Source organism: Thecamonas trahens, assembly GCF_000142905.1.
Source record: "Thecamonas trahens ATCC 50062 unplaced genomic scaffold supercont1.16, whole genome shotgun sequence".
Classification (NCBI taxonomy): domain Eukaryota; order Apusomonadida; family Apusomonadidae; genus Thecamonas; species Thecamonas trahens.
In genome coordinates, this window is record NW_013657664.1 from 205,558 (window position 1) to 219,112 (window position 13,555).

Sequence of the window (13,555 nt, forward strand, 5' to 3'; positions counted from 1 at the left end):
GACGGTATCCGCAGTCACTGCGCCAAGCAGGGCCTACCCACGACAATGTAGTGGTTTACCTATGCGCAGCAAGTGTCTCTTGACCTGCACCCGGGAGGAGCATCTGCGTCGCAGCGTAGGTGAGATGCTCGTCCGCAGCCCGCATCTTGGCCGGCTGCTGCAACAAGCCCAGTTCACTTGGACTTGGACTTGCCCTTGGGGTCCTTGATGGCGTTGCTCATGGTCGTCGCCTGGTGGGCCGGCGAGTTCTCGGAGAGCTTGGCGGCCATCTCGATGCCTTTCTGGAGCGTAAACTCGCCGAGCCCGAGGTAGCCGTCCACCACCATCTTAGCCGTTGGATGCTTGATCATGCCTGTCGGCAGTCTGTCGCCCGCCGCCCGCCCCGTACACATTCCTGTCAGTCCCCATCCGCTGACTTTCCATGCCTGTCGCCGCCCACAAACGCGTCAGGCACACGCCGAGCTGCCCCCCCCCCCCACTCCCTTCTCCCTCCCCCCAGCCACATACGAGTAACCAAACGACCGACGGACAGCAGCAATGGCCGTGGAGCTGACCACCACGTCCGCCACAAGTGAAAGTAGACCCATACGATTCCAACTGTAGCCAATTCACGAGAAGAGTGCGCCACCTCGCCGTCCCCCCCGCGCAACTCCCCACACGACCGATGAGCCGTCGAGCCGCCGAGCCGGGGAGCCGACGGGCCGACGGCACCGACTCGCGCTGGTGCGCATCCACCGCCGACCGCCGCAGCCCAACTCCCACCACCTCACCCCACCCCCTCTTTCATGCACACAATGCAAAGCCTGCTGGACTCTGTGCTGTTTCCGCCGCTGCAGGCGGTGTGTGGCCCACTCGACGCCACTGTGGGGCTGTACGTGGTCGACTCGCTGGCTGCCTTTGCTGACCGCTTCCAGGTGGCGCTCACCTCGGCCTGCCTCTTCATCGTCACCTTTCACATCCTCAAGTGGTTTGTCTCGCCGGCGGTGTTTGGCGCAACGTACGCCAAGCTCACGCCGGTGGACAAGTTCCGCTGGAACGAGAAGCTCATCTCGGTCATCCACGCTTCGATCGCCACCGTCGGCGCCGCCGCCTCGGCCTGGCACACCTTCTCCTCGCTGCCAGACAGCCTCAACTCGATGACCAACTACGAGCTCATCCTGGGCGTCAACAACACTCCGCTGCATCGTGACTTTTTCATCCAGACCTCCATCGGCTATTTTCTCTCGGACCTCTTCCTCTACACCCTCCCGCCCATCCACCACTCGGCCTTTGAGTTCTTCCACCACATTGTCGCTGGCGGCTCGTACACTCTCGGCGTGTACTACCAGTGGGGCACCTGGATCCAGATCAACTTTCTCCTCAACGAGGTCTCGACACCCTTCCTCCAGCTCACCTGGTTCTTCCGCTATACCGGCCTCCGCCACTCGCCCGTCGACAAGACCAACCGCAAGGTCTTTGCCCTTCTCTTCTTCATCTCGCGCGTTGTCTGGAACTCGATCTTCTGCTGGCATGTCATCCAGGCCCTGGTCTACGTCACCATCGACCCGTGGGTCACACCGCGCCTCTTCTGGGTCCAAGTCGTCCTCATCATCTCCCATTGCTCGCTGCAGTACTTTTGGTTCTACCGGATCATGGCTATCGCTCTCGGCGCCTCGTCAGCGCCGGGCGAGCCTGTTGCACCCGCCTCGCACGCCAAGTCACAGTAGCCAGCCGCTCTGTATTCCGGGCGCTTGGGCATCTCGTGGCTCGCACCCTCCAGACCTTAACACCTGTGCCAGCTGTAGCCGCCTAGCCGCCTGTCGAGATAGCTTTAAGACTGCGGCGCGAGATGCAGCGGCTCGTCAATCTCCTTAAGGGCAATGCCCAGGGTGGCGAGCTCGTCGAGCACCGGCGTCGTCACCTCGTCAAAGGTCGGGATCTGGACGCCGCGGGCGGTGACCTTGCCCTGGAGGATGAGCTTGGTTACGATGCCGACCGGGAGGCCGACGGTCTTGGCCATGGCGGTCATGGACGGGTCAGACTCGCCCTCGCCGATCGAGACGAGCGAGGCCGAGACCTGCCTGTTTTGGCCCGAGAGCGTCTCGTACTGGATGCGGTGGAACATGACGAGCATGTCGCGATCTTTCTCGGTAAACACAAGCTTGGAGGTCAGCAGCTTCTCCAGGACCTTGGCCGGCGTGGCGTTGGGCAGTCCGATCTTCTTGTGCTCAAAGATGCCGAGCCAGCGCAGCTGCTCAAAGACCGCAGACTCGAACGAGATGCCCAGGTGGTACGCGAGCTTGAGCTCGACCGTGTCCTCGGGCCGCCACATGAGGAATGAGTTGATAAACTGCCGGTAAGTCATGTTCTCCGAGTCGGGGATGACGTACGAGTCGTCGGTGAGGCCGAGCTGGACAAAGACGTCCCACGCTGCGCAAAAGCCCGGCTTGCGAAGCGTGCCGCGGAAGACCGTCGGGCAGTGCTCGAGCCCGTACGCCTGTCGGTACGAGAGCGAGTCGCGATTGGCGTAGCCCTCAAAGACCGAGGCGCCCGCCAGCGGGTTCTCTGGAATCTCCACATGCTCGATCCGCTGGAAGAGCTGCCAGTATGGCATGTACTTGAGCGTTCCGTTGTACACAAACTTGGAGACACCCTGCCCTGCGAGGACCACGTTGCGCGGGTTCCACGTAAACTTGTACTTCCACGGGTTGTCGTCCGAATCGTCGGCCACAAGCCCGCCCGTGAACGACTCAAACGAGGTCACCGTCCCGCCCTCGGCACGGATGTTTTGCAGGACGTGCATGGCCGACATGTGGTCGATGCCCGGATCCACCCCGCACTCCATCATCACCAGCGAGCCGCGCTTCCGCGCCAGCGCGTCAAGCTCCCGAATCTCGTCCGACACGTACGACGCCGTGACCACGTCGACCCCATTCTCGACCGCAGGCCGCACAATCCGTCCGTGCAAATGCGCAGGCACCATCGAGATCACAAGGTCCGCCGCAGCGACCTCGGTCTCGATCGTCTCGGCGTCCGCCACGTCAAAGGCAAACGCAGACGTGTTCGGCCGCCCTTCGAGAAGCTTGTGCACCGTGTCCACGTTCTGGTCACCCACATGGATGTGCCATCCACACTCTTCTGCATGGTCCACCAGGTACCGAATCGCAGCCTTGGCCGAGAGGCCAGCGCCAAACACGCAGATCGACTTGCGGCCTGACGACATTGACTTCTGCAGCTCGACCGTCAGCCGCTGGTGCTCGACCTCCTCGGCCTCCAGCTCAGCCTGCAGCCGCGCCACCTCATTCGCCTCGGCCTTGACCTCGGCTGCCGTCCCCTTCCTCCGCACCCACTGCCCCACTCCCGTCGTCCCGGCACCTCCCGCCACCAGCCCCTGCGCCACCGCGCTCCGTCCCGCTGCTCCGCCCGTCCATGCACGAGCCACCCAACGCAGCATGCTTAGCTCCTCGCCGTCTCGCCTCTGCCTTTGCCCTGTGCGGTGAGGATGTTCTCTGCCCAGAGCCAGAGAAGTGTACCTCGCTCTTGCTCTCCCTCCTTGCTGTCGTCCAGCCGCGTCACGAGCTTGAGCTCTGCAGCCAAGGGTGAGTCGTCGTGACGTAGACACACACACACTGCCCACGCCGCTGCGACTTGAACTCCCCCATGATCGTAGCATAGCCCGCCCATCACTGGATAGCCAAGACCAGATCATGCTCCCCCTTCTTCTTCTCCTCCTCCTCCCCCCTTCCCTCCCTCTCTCTCTCCTTCTCCCTACCACCAGGTCATCCTCTCCATCCCCCCCTCTCCTTCTCCCCTCTCCCCACTCCCTCTTCGATCCCTCCCCCCGGCCCACACCCACCCACCGACACTGGCCAAAGCCCGGCCAAACGATTGCTCCCGTGCCGACCCGCACCTCTGCCCCTCACCGGTCACCCCACACCTCTTACTCCTCCATCCCCTTGCATGCTTGGCCTAGGCCTTTCGGCCGCATGGGCAAGCGCCATCGAGACGTTCCTCGTTCGCTCGCTGCCGGCTGCCTCGGCCATCGCTCCTTCACCGCTCCAGGCCGCGCTCATCCCTTACCTGTCGCGGACGCTTGACCCTGTCAGGGCCGGCAGAGGCGAGCCATCGCCGGCACGCGGCGGACGCAACGGCCCTGCCGCCGTCCTCGCTGCTGATACCATCGGATCCGGCAAGACCATTGCGTATCTGGCGCCGCTGCTTTCGTCGGGCGCCGACGCCGTGGTTGTCACCCCGACGACCCTGCTGGCTGATCAGGTCACCGGCGTCGTCGACGGCATCATCGCCGAGCTCCCGCCGGCGGCCGGCGGCCGCACCGCCGCCCCAGGCTCTAGACTACGCATCATGCCGGTGGCAGATTTGCCGCAGGCGCTCGTCGGCTCCTCCGCGCCGCTCGACGCGCTTGTTCTCGACGAGGTCGACGCACTCATCCAGCCGCCGTCGCGCTACGCTGCACGGCAGCCGCCGCAGGCGCAGCCGAAACACACATCCCACGACCTTCTCTCGCCTGCGGACCTCCGCGCCTCCATCCGCAGCATTGATCCGGAGCACGGCGTCCTCGTCGCGGTTTCGGCCTCGATCAATGCCCCGCTGCGCCACATGCTCCGCGATCCGCGGCTCGGTCTGCGGCGTCCGTTTCTCCGGCTTGGCTCGCAACCGGGTGCCTCGCCGCTTCCTCCGTCGATTGCCATCACCAGCTTACCTGTCGCAGACCGCGATGCCAAGCTGGATGCCGTCGTGTCGCTGCTGTCAGCTTGCCCAGGCGCCAGTACACTGGTCGTTGTCGACTCGGACTCGCGCATCGAGTCCGCCATGGCCGCCCTCACCCGCGCTGGCCTCTATCCAACACAACTTTTGGACCTCGGCTCGCTCTTGCATCCGTCGGATGTACCTCCTGCGCTTATTGTGAGTGATGCACCGTCTCTGCGCGGCCTCGATCTGTCACATCTCGAGCACGTGGTCATCGCATCTCGACGGCTCCCGCGGCCGCTGGCCAACTTTGCCCACATCGCTGGCCGCGTCGGTCGCGCCTCGCAAGCCGCGTCGGCCACTCGTGTCACTGTCGCCGTCACTCCTGGCGAGTCGGTCATTCTTGATGGCATGCTCCGTCAGCACCGTCGTGCGCTCTCCACCGCCCAATCCGCCACTCCTGGTGCCGGCTCGGCCAGCAGCCCGCACCCCAGGCCTCGACGGGAGGCCGACCCGGCACCCGTCTTCCAGCACCCTTCGTAACGCGTCCCCTCCTCTCGTCTCTCTCTGTAATCGCCTTTACCTTTCCACACACCCTCCCCTACCTGCTCCTAGCATGGCTGCCGTTGACGTTACTGACACCGGCGCCGCCCGCGTGGGCGACGACGACCTCAACAACCTCGACGAGGCGCGTGCCGTCAAGGCGCAGATCCCGTCGTTGGGCGTGATGGCCGGGCCACGTGACGGCGAAGAGTGGATTGCACGCCTGAAGGAGGAGTATGCCGCCCTCATCGCAGTACGCTACGATCTCTTGCCCGCCTCCTCTTGTCTTCCTCGCTCACCCCCTGGCTCAACCTCGCACTCACATCGTACTCGCCGGGCTAGTACGCCGGCAACAACAAGGCCAACGCCACCGATTGGTTCAAGATCGAGGCAAACAAGAGCGGGACGCGGTGGTTTGGAACGTGCTGGTACGTCCACAACCTCATCCGCTACGAGTTCGAGCTGGTGGTCACCGTCCCGGTCACCTTTCCCAAGACCTCGGTCGCCATCCTTCTCCCCGAGCTGGAGAACAAGACGCCCAAGATGTATCGCGGCGGTGCCATCTGCCTCACCGAGCACTTTCATCCTCTCTGGGCTCGCAACGTGCCTCACTTTGGTATCGCACACGCGTTAGCTCTCGGCCTCGCACCCTGGCTTGCTGCCGAGGTCCCGCACCTGGTTGCGCAGGGCAGCATCGAGCCGGCGGCGGCAGCATCCTCGGGTGATGGCGCAGCGGGGTCTGCCGTCGGAAATGGGGCAGCGTACGAGTATGAGTATGAATCGGACGAGTAGAGTCGACTGCACTCTGATCGTCCCACGTGGGCTCCACACGCCCCACGTCTTTGCCATCTCTCGCGCTCCACCTGCTCCACACTTTCGTTGCGTTGTCGATAACTTTGCCTCTTGATCACTCGTCTCGGCAACCATGGCCGCAGGCGTAAAGGCAGATGTGGTTGTTGCTGGGCTTGGTGTCGTTCTCATCTGGTCTGCCCTCGCTCTTGCCGGTCTGCTTGGCCTTGGGCCATCTCGCTTGCTCCCGTCGTCATCCTTGTGTTGTTCGTCGCATCTCCGTTCCGCCGAGTTATGCTTTGCAGGCGTTTTCTCCTTGCCGTAGCTCTCACCTCAGCAGTACTTGGTATCGGCAATGACCACAAGGTGGTGTCAAGCGATAAGAGTGGCTATGTGGCACCGTTTGTTCTGGGCAAGCTCTCCAAGTTCTGTCTCTCGCTGTTGTACCTGCCGGTCATCCGGTACCCAGGACTTGATCTCTGGGTTGCCGGCGGTATTATGCCGTTTGAGCGGCGGCTCAAGTTTCATCGCGGCATGGCTGCTGTATTCCTAGCTGTTGCTTCGCTCCACGGCGTCTGGATGGCGCTCAAGTCCAAGTTCTCGCACTTTGGCCTCGGCGGTGTGTCGCTCTCCGGCACGGTGGCGCTGGTGCTGTTCCTCGCCGTGGGCCTTGGCTCGTTGCCTTGGATCCGCCGGCATCACTTCAACTCCTTCTACGCGCTTCACATGCTCCAGTTCCCGGCTGTCATCGCTGCTCTTGTTCATGTCCCGGGCATCGTCATTTATCTTGCGGTTTCTGGGGGCGTTTGGCTTGCTCTGGCCTTTGCGCGGATGGTGCGAGCCTGGCGGCGGCGGCGGCGCGCGACGCTTGTCCCTCTCCCAGGTGAGGCTACCGAGCTCTCGCTGGTCTGGCCACGGCAATGGCCGCCGCCACACCCCGGAAGCTACGCCTTTCTCCGAATTGGCGCCATTGCCTCGACCGAGTGGCACCCGTTCTCGGTCGCCGACTATGATCGCCACTGTGGTCACACCCGCTTCATCGTCAAGGCCGTCCACCATCATCACCACCGTTCGCTGTCGGCCGGAAGCGCAAGACTGTCATGGACCGCCCGCCTCCGCGAGATGGCCGAGGCCCAAAGCCGCCCCACTGTGTGGATTGATGGCGCGTACGGCGCGTTGACCGTCCCGGCCAATGCCGTCGCCAAGGCTGGCCATATTGTCTTGGTCTCCGGCGGCGTGGGGGTTACCCCCATGGCGAACCTGCTGCAACATGTCGCTGACGGCGAGTTCCCCAATCTGCGCAGCGTTTTGTTTGTGTGGACTTCGCGATTGATGGCTGATGTATGTACGCCATGGCTCGGCAACGTGCTCGCACACGCCACCTCTCAACTCGGTGAGCGTCTTTGCATTTCGCTGTACCAAACCTCGGGCAAGAAAGAGCTGCCGTCATCGTCGCCTCCCAGCTCCAACTCGTCGTCGTCGTCGTCATCGTCATCATCGGCTGCCATTGCCAGCTACGAGTGGTCTCTTGGCCGTCCAGATCTTGACGCCATGCTGGCCAACGTCCACACCGCCAATGATGCCGATCACTCCCCGTTGTCAGTCTTTGTCGCTGTCTGCGGCCCTCCAAGCCTGTGCAACGTTGTCGCAAGCGCTGCAACCCGTCGCGGCTTTGCCGTCCATGTCGAGACCTTTGTCTTTTAGCCCCCTCCGCCCCCCCTTACGAACACATACCCGAGTCGATCGGCTGGCGTGGATGGTAAACTGGCTCTCCACTACAGCCTAAGCCGAGCCGCCGTGTCTGCACGCACGACTCAACCGAACGAGTTCACCGGTCGTTCCCATCTTCCCACCCGGTCGCCCACCACTCCCCCGCAGCGGTGGGACAAGACCACGGCTTCCCACACAACTCGGACGTCTGTACAGTCCACACACTCTCACCCACGGAATTCTCCAGCACCCTACTCCGCTTTGCTACTCCAGTCACCGCACCCCTACCTCTCGCTTGCCACTCCTCCGTCGTGCACATGTACGCTGCAGGCCCCCAGTCACCGTCGATCACCTGGAGACCCCCTCCCCCGCCACATGCCTCCCGTCCTCTGCCCCCGCTCCCCTTCCTCCCACCCCCTTGCATTCCTACGCCCTCCACCACACTCACGCCCTCCCTTCTCCCGTCATCCCCCTCCCACCGCCCTTCCCCGCTGCAGGTCCGGAACACGTCCTGGTGTACGCCAAAAAATGCCGCACAACCCGCCACGTGCCCCTCCCTTGCTGTCCAACCCCCCCCTTCACCCCAACCCCTCCACTCACCACAGCTGGTTCTTGTGATACTAGGCCAATCCCGGCGCCAAGCCCGGTGCTAAGCCCGGCGCCAAGCCTGGAGCCAAGCCAGGCGCCAAGCCAGGCGCCAAGCCAGGCGCCAAGCCTGGAGCCAAGCCCGGCGCCAAGCCTGGAGCCAAGCCGGGAGCCAAGCCTGGAGCCAAGCCGGGCGCCAAGCCTGGAGCCAAGCCAGGCGCCAAGCCCGGTGCTAAGCCTGGCCGATCGAGCGCTGGAAGTTCTGCATCGTCGTCGCGCAAAGTCTCGATGGGCTCCGAGGCGGTCACCGCGCTGACGGCGAACATGTCGCGGTTCCAGGACATTGTGGGCAAGGCGATGCAGGTCATGCATCCGATGTCGGGCGAGTGGTCGCTGCTCAAGGTGACAGGCTCGGTGCCGTCGGGCCGGTACAACGCTGCGGTGAATGTTATTGGCTCGAACATGTACGTGTTTGGTGGCACCAAGGGCGGTGGGCGGCGTCTCCACTTTAACGATGTGTACGTGCTCAACCTCGAGACCGGAGAGTGGACGATGCCGCGCGTTTCGGGCACTCCGCCGTCACCGCGGCAGCAGGTGGCGTCTGCCGTGGTCGGCTCGCAGATCTTCTACTTTGGCGGCATCGACAGCCGAAAGGTGGCGCGGTTCGACGACCTGTACATTCTCGACACCGAGACGATGTCGTGGATTGCGCCCGAGACTTCTGGCGACAGTCCAACGGCGCGGTCGGGCGCGTCGGCGGCGTTCTTCAACGGAGTGTTCATGGTCATCTTTGGGACCAACAGCGAGGGCATGGCGGTCAACGATGCGTACGTGCTCGATGTTGACACCTTTGCCTGGTCGGAGCACACCCACGCCGGCTTTGATCCGTTTGCGGAGGAGGAGGAGCGGCTTATTGATGCTGGCGCCTCGCTGGCTGACATTGTCACGGCCCGGGCCCTCAATGCCAATCCCATCCCGCCGGCCCGCACAGAGGCCGCGGTCGAGGTTGTCGGCGATGCACTGTACGTATTTGGCGGCTTCTCGGCGCGTGGCCAACACCTCCACGACATGCGCTACTTGCGCAACGAGACATGGAAGCAACCGTTCTTCTACGGCCCGCACACCCGCGGCGTTCGCAACCATACCATCTCATGCCTCTCCGACTGTCTCCTCTACGTCTTTGGCGGCGAGAACCTCGGCGCCTCTTTCTGCACCAACAGCAACCTGGTGGTCTTCAACACCGAGACCCATACCCGCTGGCAGATGACCGCATCTGGCGACGTGCCGGCCTCTCGCACCGGCCACGGCTCGGTCGCCTTTGGCAACTCGTTGTACATCTTTGGCGGCTACACGAACAAGGCCTGTGCTGACGTCTACGTCTTTACCCCGACAGCTCCTGATGCCGGTGCATCATCATCGTCGTAAACCGCATTGCAATCACAAGTTGCACACGCTTGCAAGCCGTCGCTCCCGTCTTACTACCGGCTTCTCGGACATGAGCCCGAGCCCGAGCCCGAGCTTGAGCCGGACCTGGCCTGGGTTGTGGCCTTCACCTTGGCCTTGCACCGCAAGAGCTCGGCCCGCAGCCGGTCCTTTTCCTCCTCCGACTCGGAGAGTGCCTGCTGAAGGATGATGATGCGCGAGCGGAGCTTCTGGATGAGCACCGCGTCGTCATCTTCGTCGTCGCTGTCAAGCTCCGGAAGTGCCAGGCGGTCGCCAGAGCTCGTGGCTGACGACGCGGCGGCGCCCGAGTCGGACGCGGTCCATCCGGGCTCGTGGTGAATGAGCGAGACGAGGAGAACGGTGATGTTGTCTGTCGAGCCGTTGGCGTACGCCCACTCGGCCACCAGCTCGGCAATGGTCTGCGGATCCTTCTTCTTGGCCATCTGCTCGCGGATCATCTGCACGGCCTCCTCGGGCGTCATGACGTCCCATAGGCCGTCGCAAGCGAGGAGCACAAACGCGTCGTCCTCGGTCAGCGTGGTCGAGGTCACGTATGCGTCGGCAATGAGGCCCGACGGCTTGCCCTTGGTATAGCGCTCGTGCTTGAAGCCGGCGTCGCCAATCGACCGGGAGACAGCAATCGACATGACCGCTGGGTTGAACGCCGGATGGCCGACCCGCCGGTTGTAAATCCGCCCGCCAGCGTCGATCACCCGCTGGCTCTCCTCGGGATTGTCCTTGGGATTGTGGGTCTCAGTCAGCTTGAGCGCGTGTCTGCGCCGGCAGAGCACCGCCTCCGAGTCGCCGCAGTTAGCCACGAACAGCTTGTTGCCGGCAATGGCGACAACTACCGCAGTCGTTCCGTCGTGCATCTCCTTCAGCGGATCGTCAACGCTCATGGCCAGCTTCATAAACTCGCGCTCCGACTCTTCAAACGCCTCGCGGAGGCCGCGCTCCAAGTCGCCGGCCTTGAACCCGTCCGACGCCAGAAAGAACTTGTACAGGTGGACCGAGACCCAGTCAGCTGCCCGCTGCCCGCCGTGCCCGTCAAAGACGCCAAAGAAGGCATCCACCCCCACTCCGGGCGGCACGTGCAGCGCCATGTGCGCATCCTCCATGCTCTCCCGCCTGCCCTTGATCTCATGCAGCCCATACTGCACCTCCAGCTCGGACCGGTAGCTCGGGTCGCCTGGTGGCAGCACGTCGGCTGTCTCAGACTTGAGGTGCAGAAACGCGTCCCTGTCCCCGCTCCACGAAATGAGTCCTCCACCCTGCCTCTACCTCTTCCTCCAGCTCTTGGCCCCCCTCCCCTTCCCCTCTAACTGCGCCCTGCTCGCTCGCCCACCATCTCGCCCCCCCCCCCACCCCCCCCCCCCCCCCCCCCCCTTCCTCTCCGCCTCCCCGCCTGTTCCGCACGTTCCTCCCTCCTCCTCCTCCCTCCCTCCCCCCCCCCCACACCCACACACACAACCCCTTTCCCCTCTGACTCTGAACATACGACGACGACTGCGACAGCGACATGCGCGACCGAGTACCCTTGGGCAAGAGCGCAAACGATGATGATGATCCACGCCGGCCGCGGGAGCTCTTCAGTGTCTCAATGGGGCTTGCCATGCTTCAAACCGGAGAGACGGGTTGACTTGGGTCAGCTGCTGCGACTGCGCCACTGGCCGCGGCAAGCGGGTGGGCGGCAATCGAGGTAGATGTGCAGTGACACTCACCACAGCTGATACATTGGAAGTGATGGCTACAACTCACGACGGACGTAGACAAGGATGTAGGCTTCGGCGGCGAGGACCTCGGCTTCTGTGACGACGGTTGTCTTCTTGTCGTCAAACTTGATCCAGACGGTGGCTCCCGAGTGCGAGCGCGTCTTGGCCATTGTGATGTAGTGGCCGCGGGAGAGGCTAAATCCGATGTGGACAATGACTGCAGCCAGGTCATAGAGCTCCGAAGCCGGCGAGGCCGAGCTGTTGAGCAGTGGCGCGACGTCGAGGTTGGTGAGCGGAAAGGAAATGGCAGTGGCGATCTTGGCCGGGCCGTTCTTATCCCATACAAAGCGCTTGACATGGAGGCGGAGAACATGTGGCGTTTTCGTCAGTGAGGGGGTCACCTCTGCCTGATGCTTGCCGCCGCAGGCGTCGCAGTCGATGGCGGCGTCAAGGAGTTCGGGGTGGGAAAGGGCGTAAAGGCAAGTGTCGAGCGGAACATCCTTGCGTCGAGAGGAGGAGGAGACAGTGACGACACGGCCGCGGCTTCTTCGTGTGAACTGGTGAAACTTGGGCGGGATGTCGATGCTGAGGTCCCAGGCGTCGGCGTCGTTGTGCTTGACGGCACCGCAGCCGAGGCAAGCCAGCGAGGTTCTCATGCTTGCGCAGAACATGCGCTTCATGGTCGCGAGCGCCAAGCTCCGCGACGACAGTTCCTCGTGAAGGGTATCAAGGAAAAAGGTGAAGAACTCGTGGGCATCGTGCTGGTCCGTGCCGCGAAAGCGTGGGAGGAACTTCCACACGGCGGCCTGCAGCTCGTTGGGCACGACGTACTCCCAGCGAATCGACCACAGGACTCGCATGAGGTTGCGGATGGCACCAGCGAGCTCCAAGTCTTCATCTTCCTGGCCAGACTCGACCAGTTGGTGGCAGTCGAGCGTCGACTGCCGCATGAGCGGACGCCGGACACGTGGCGGGGTGAACGGCGGGTTGGTGCCCAGCGGCGTCGCGCCACCGAGCTGCAAGAAAAGTCGCGAAAGGCATCGATATGTGAGAGCGCCTGGATAGCCGCGTTCATGTAGCAGGTGTTGCCAAGGTTGTCGAGGCCGACTCGACCCGGGATCCGCTGCCCGAGGCCAGCGCTGCCTGCCGCAGGCGAGGCCAGTGCCTCCGTGAGCGACGAGCCTGTGCGGCGCGGCGTTGGCGGCATGACCAGCGACGACCTGGTGAGCGAGGCACCTGCACCTACGGAACTTGCCGATGGAATGTCAACCTTGAGTCGCGGTGCAAGCAGTCGCGACGTGTCGCGGGCCGGCGAGGAAGCCGGCGGCTTGGATTTGACCGGCGGGTGTCGGGCGTCACGGACCACGCCGCGCCAGGCGGCAAAGGCCTCGGCGAGCACTTCGCGGGCGCGAACTGATGCGCGGTGGCTGGCAACTTCAGCAAACGATGGGACTGAGAGCCGTGGGGTGAGCGGAACCGACGAAAAGGTGCGACCCGGCGTGGCCGGCTGCGCAAGCGAGAGGGAGCCGAAGAGGCGGGCCACGTCGCCCTTGTCAGTGTCGACGCCGCGGCCGAGGCTCAAGTCACACGAGAAGCAAACCACAATCCGCGATGGCAACAGAAGCGCCAGCGCATGCGCAGTATCGCCAAAATGGGTCCGTGCGTGCCAGTGCTGAGGCGAGAGCGCGCCGCGCGCCGGCCCATCCTTGCTCCCCGCACACGCCACCGAGCCGCAGGTGAGGCAGAGCGCAAAGCCGCCTCCACCTGCAACCGCGCCACAAGCCTGTAGAGCACAGGCTGGCACCACTGGTCCGCCCTGGACCACATCATCCAGAACCGCCGAGCACAAGTCCAGTCGCTGCATGTGCGGGCATGAATCAACGGGATCGGACCCGCTCTCGACCTGGCCATCGTCGCCTGCCGGCAGTAGTGTCACCAGCGGCCGGGCCTTCTTGGTAGCGGGCGACGACACAGCCGCCGCTGCAGCCCGGCGCCTGCGCTTGCGCGAGCCACTGCTGCTCGGCCGAGCCAGACGCGCGCTCTGCCTCCTCCGCCCCATGCTGGCCACCGCTGTCGCCCCGGAAGGC

The 13,555-nt window shown here is 63.8% G+C and overlaps 9 protein-coding genes across 9 annotated transcripts; 5 read left to right on the forward strand and 4 right to left on the reverse strand.

Annotated features, from left to right (window-relative positions):
- Positions 1–38: 38 nt before the first annotated feature.
- On the reverse strand, positions 39–618 carry AMSG_03967 (uncharacterized protein). The gene is made up of 2 exons (XM_013903764.1): positions 508–618; positions 39–363 (listed from the first exon to the last, which is right to left on the reverse strand). The coding sequence occupies exons 1-2, from the start codon at positions 585–587 to the stop codon at positions 174–176; spliced, it is 270 nt and encodes an 89-aa protein (XP_013759218.1). The 5' UTR covers positions 588–618; the 3' UTR covers positions 39–173.
- A 176-nt stretch (positions 619–794) lies between these two features.
- AMSG_03968 (uncharacterized protein) lies at positions 795–1,780 on the forward strand (the record flags this gene model as incomplete). Its single annotated transcript, XM_013903765.1, has 1 exon — positions 795–1,780. The coding sequence occupies one exon, from the start codon at positions 795–797 to the stop codon at positions 1,704–1,706; it is 912 nt and encodes a 303-aa protein (XP_013759219.1). The 3' UTR covers positions 1,707–1,780.
- A 30-nt stretch (positions 1,781–1,810) lies between these two features.
- On the reverse strand, positions 1,811–3,496 carry AMSG_03969 (saccharopine dehydrogenase; the record flags this gene model as incomplete). Its single annotated transcript, XM_013903766.1, has 1 exon — positions 1,811–3,496. Exon 1 carries the CDS (start codon positions 3,431–3,433, stop codon positions 1,811–1,813), a length of 1,623 nt encoding a protein of 540 aa, XP_013759220.1. The 5' UTR covers positions 3,434–3,496.
- Positions 3,497–3,939: 443 nt separating this feature from the next.
- Positions 3,940–5,229, forward strand: AMSG_03970 (uncharacterized protein; the record flags this gene model as incomplete). Its single annotated transcript, XM_013903767.1, has 1 exon — positions 3,940–5,229. One exon carries the CDS (start codon positions 3,940–3,942, stop codon positions 5,227–5,229), a length of 1,290 nt encoding a protein of 429 aa, XP_013759221.1.
- A 73-nt stretch (positions 5,230–5,302) lies between these two features.
- AMSG_03971 (Ufm1-conjugating enzyme 1) lies at positions 5,303–6,021 on the forward strand (the record flags this gene model as incomplete). The annotated part of the gene is made up of 2 exons (XM_013903768.1): positions 5,303–5,482; positions 5,572–6,021. The coding sequence occupies 2 exons, from the start codon at positions 5,303–5,305 to the stop codon at positions 6,019–6,021; spliced, it is 630 nt and encodes a 209-aa protein (XP_013759222.1).
- Positions 6,022–6,154: 133 nt separating this feature from the next.
- On the forward strand, positions 6,155–7,793 carry AMSG_03972 (uncharacterized protein; the record flags this gene model as incomplete). The annotated part of the gene is made up of 2 exons (XM_013903769.1): positions 6,155–6,233; positions 6,344–7,793. 2 exons carry the CDS (start codon positions 6,155–6,157, stop codon positions 7,720–7,722), a joined length of 1,458 nt encoding a protein of 485 aa, XP_013759223.1. The 3' UTR covers positions 7,723–7,793.
- A 102-nt stretch (positions 7,794–7,895) lies between these two features.
- Positions 7,896–9,828, forward strand: AMSG_03973 (kelch repeat-containing protein). The gene is made up of 4 exons (XM_013903770.1): positions 7,896–8,047; positions 8,226–8,244; positions 8,353–8,410; positions 8,531–9,828. Coding segments are annotated over exons 1-4 (1,287 nt in total). The 5' UTR covers positions 7,896–8,045; the 3' UTR covers positions 9,739–9,828.
- Positions 9,676–11,382, reverse strand: AMSG_03974 (protein phosphatase 1G). The gene is made up of 2 exons (XM_013903771.1): positions 11,255–11,382; positions 9,676–10,995 (listed from the first exon to the last, which is right to left on the reverse strand). Exons 1-2 carry the CDS (start codon positions 11,368–11,370, stop codon positions 9,792–9,794), a joined length of 1,320 nt encoding a protein of 439 aa, XP_013759225.1. The 5' UTR covers positions 11,371–11,382; the 3' UTR covers positions 9,676–9,791.
- A 121-nt stretch (positions 11,383–11,503) lies between these two features.
- Positions 11,504–13,477, reverse strand: AMSG_03975 (ubiquitin carboxyl-terminal hydrolase; the record flags this gene model as incomplete). Its single annotated transcript, XM_013903772.1, has 2 exons — positions 12,481–13,477; positions 11,504–12,409 (listed from the first exon to the last, which is right to left on the reverse strand). Exons 1-2 carry the CDS (start codon positions 13,330–13,332, stop codon positions 11,504–11,506), a joined length of 1,758 nt encoding a protein of 585 aa, XP_013759226.1. The 5' UTR covers positions 13,333–13,477.
- Between the last annotated feature and the right edge of the window lie 78 nt (positions 13,478–13,555).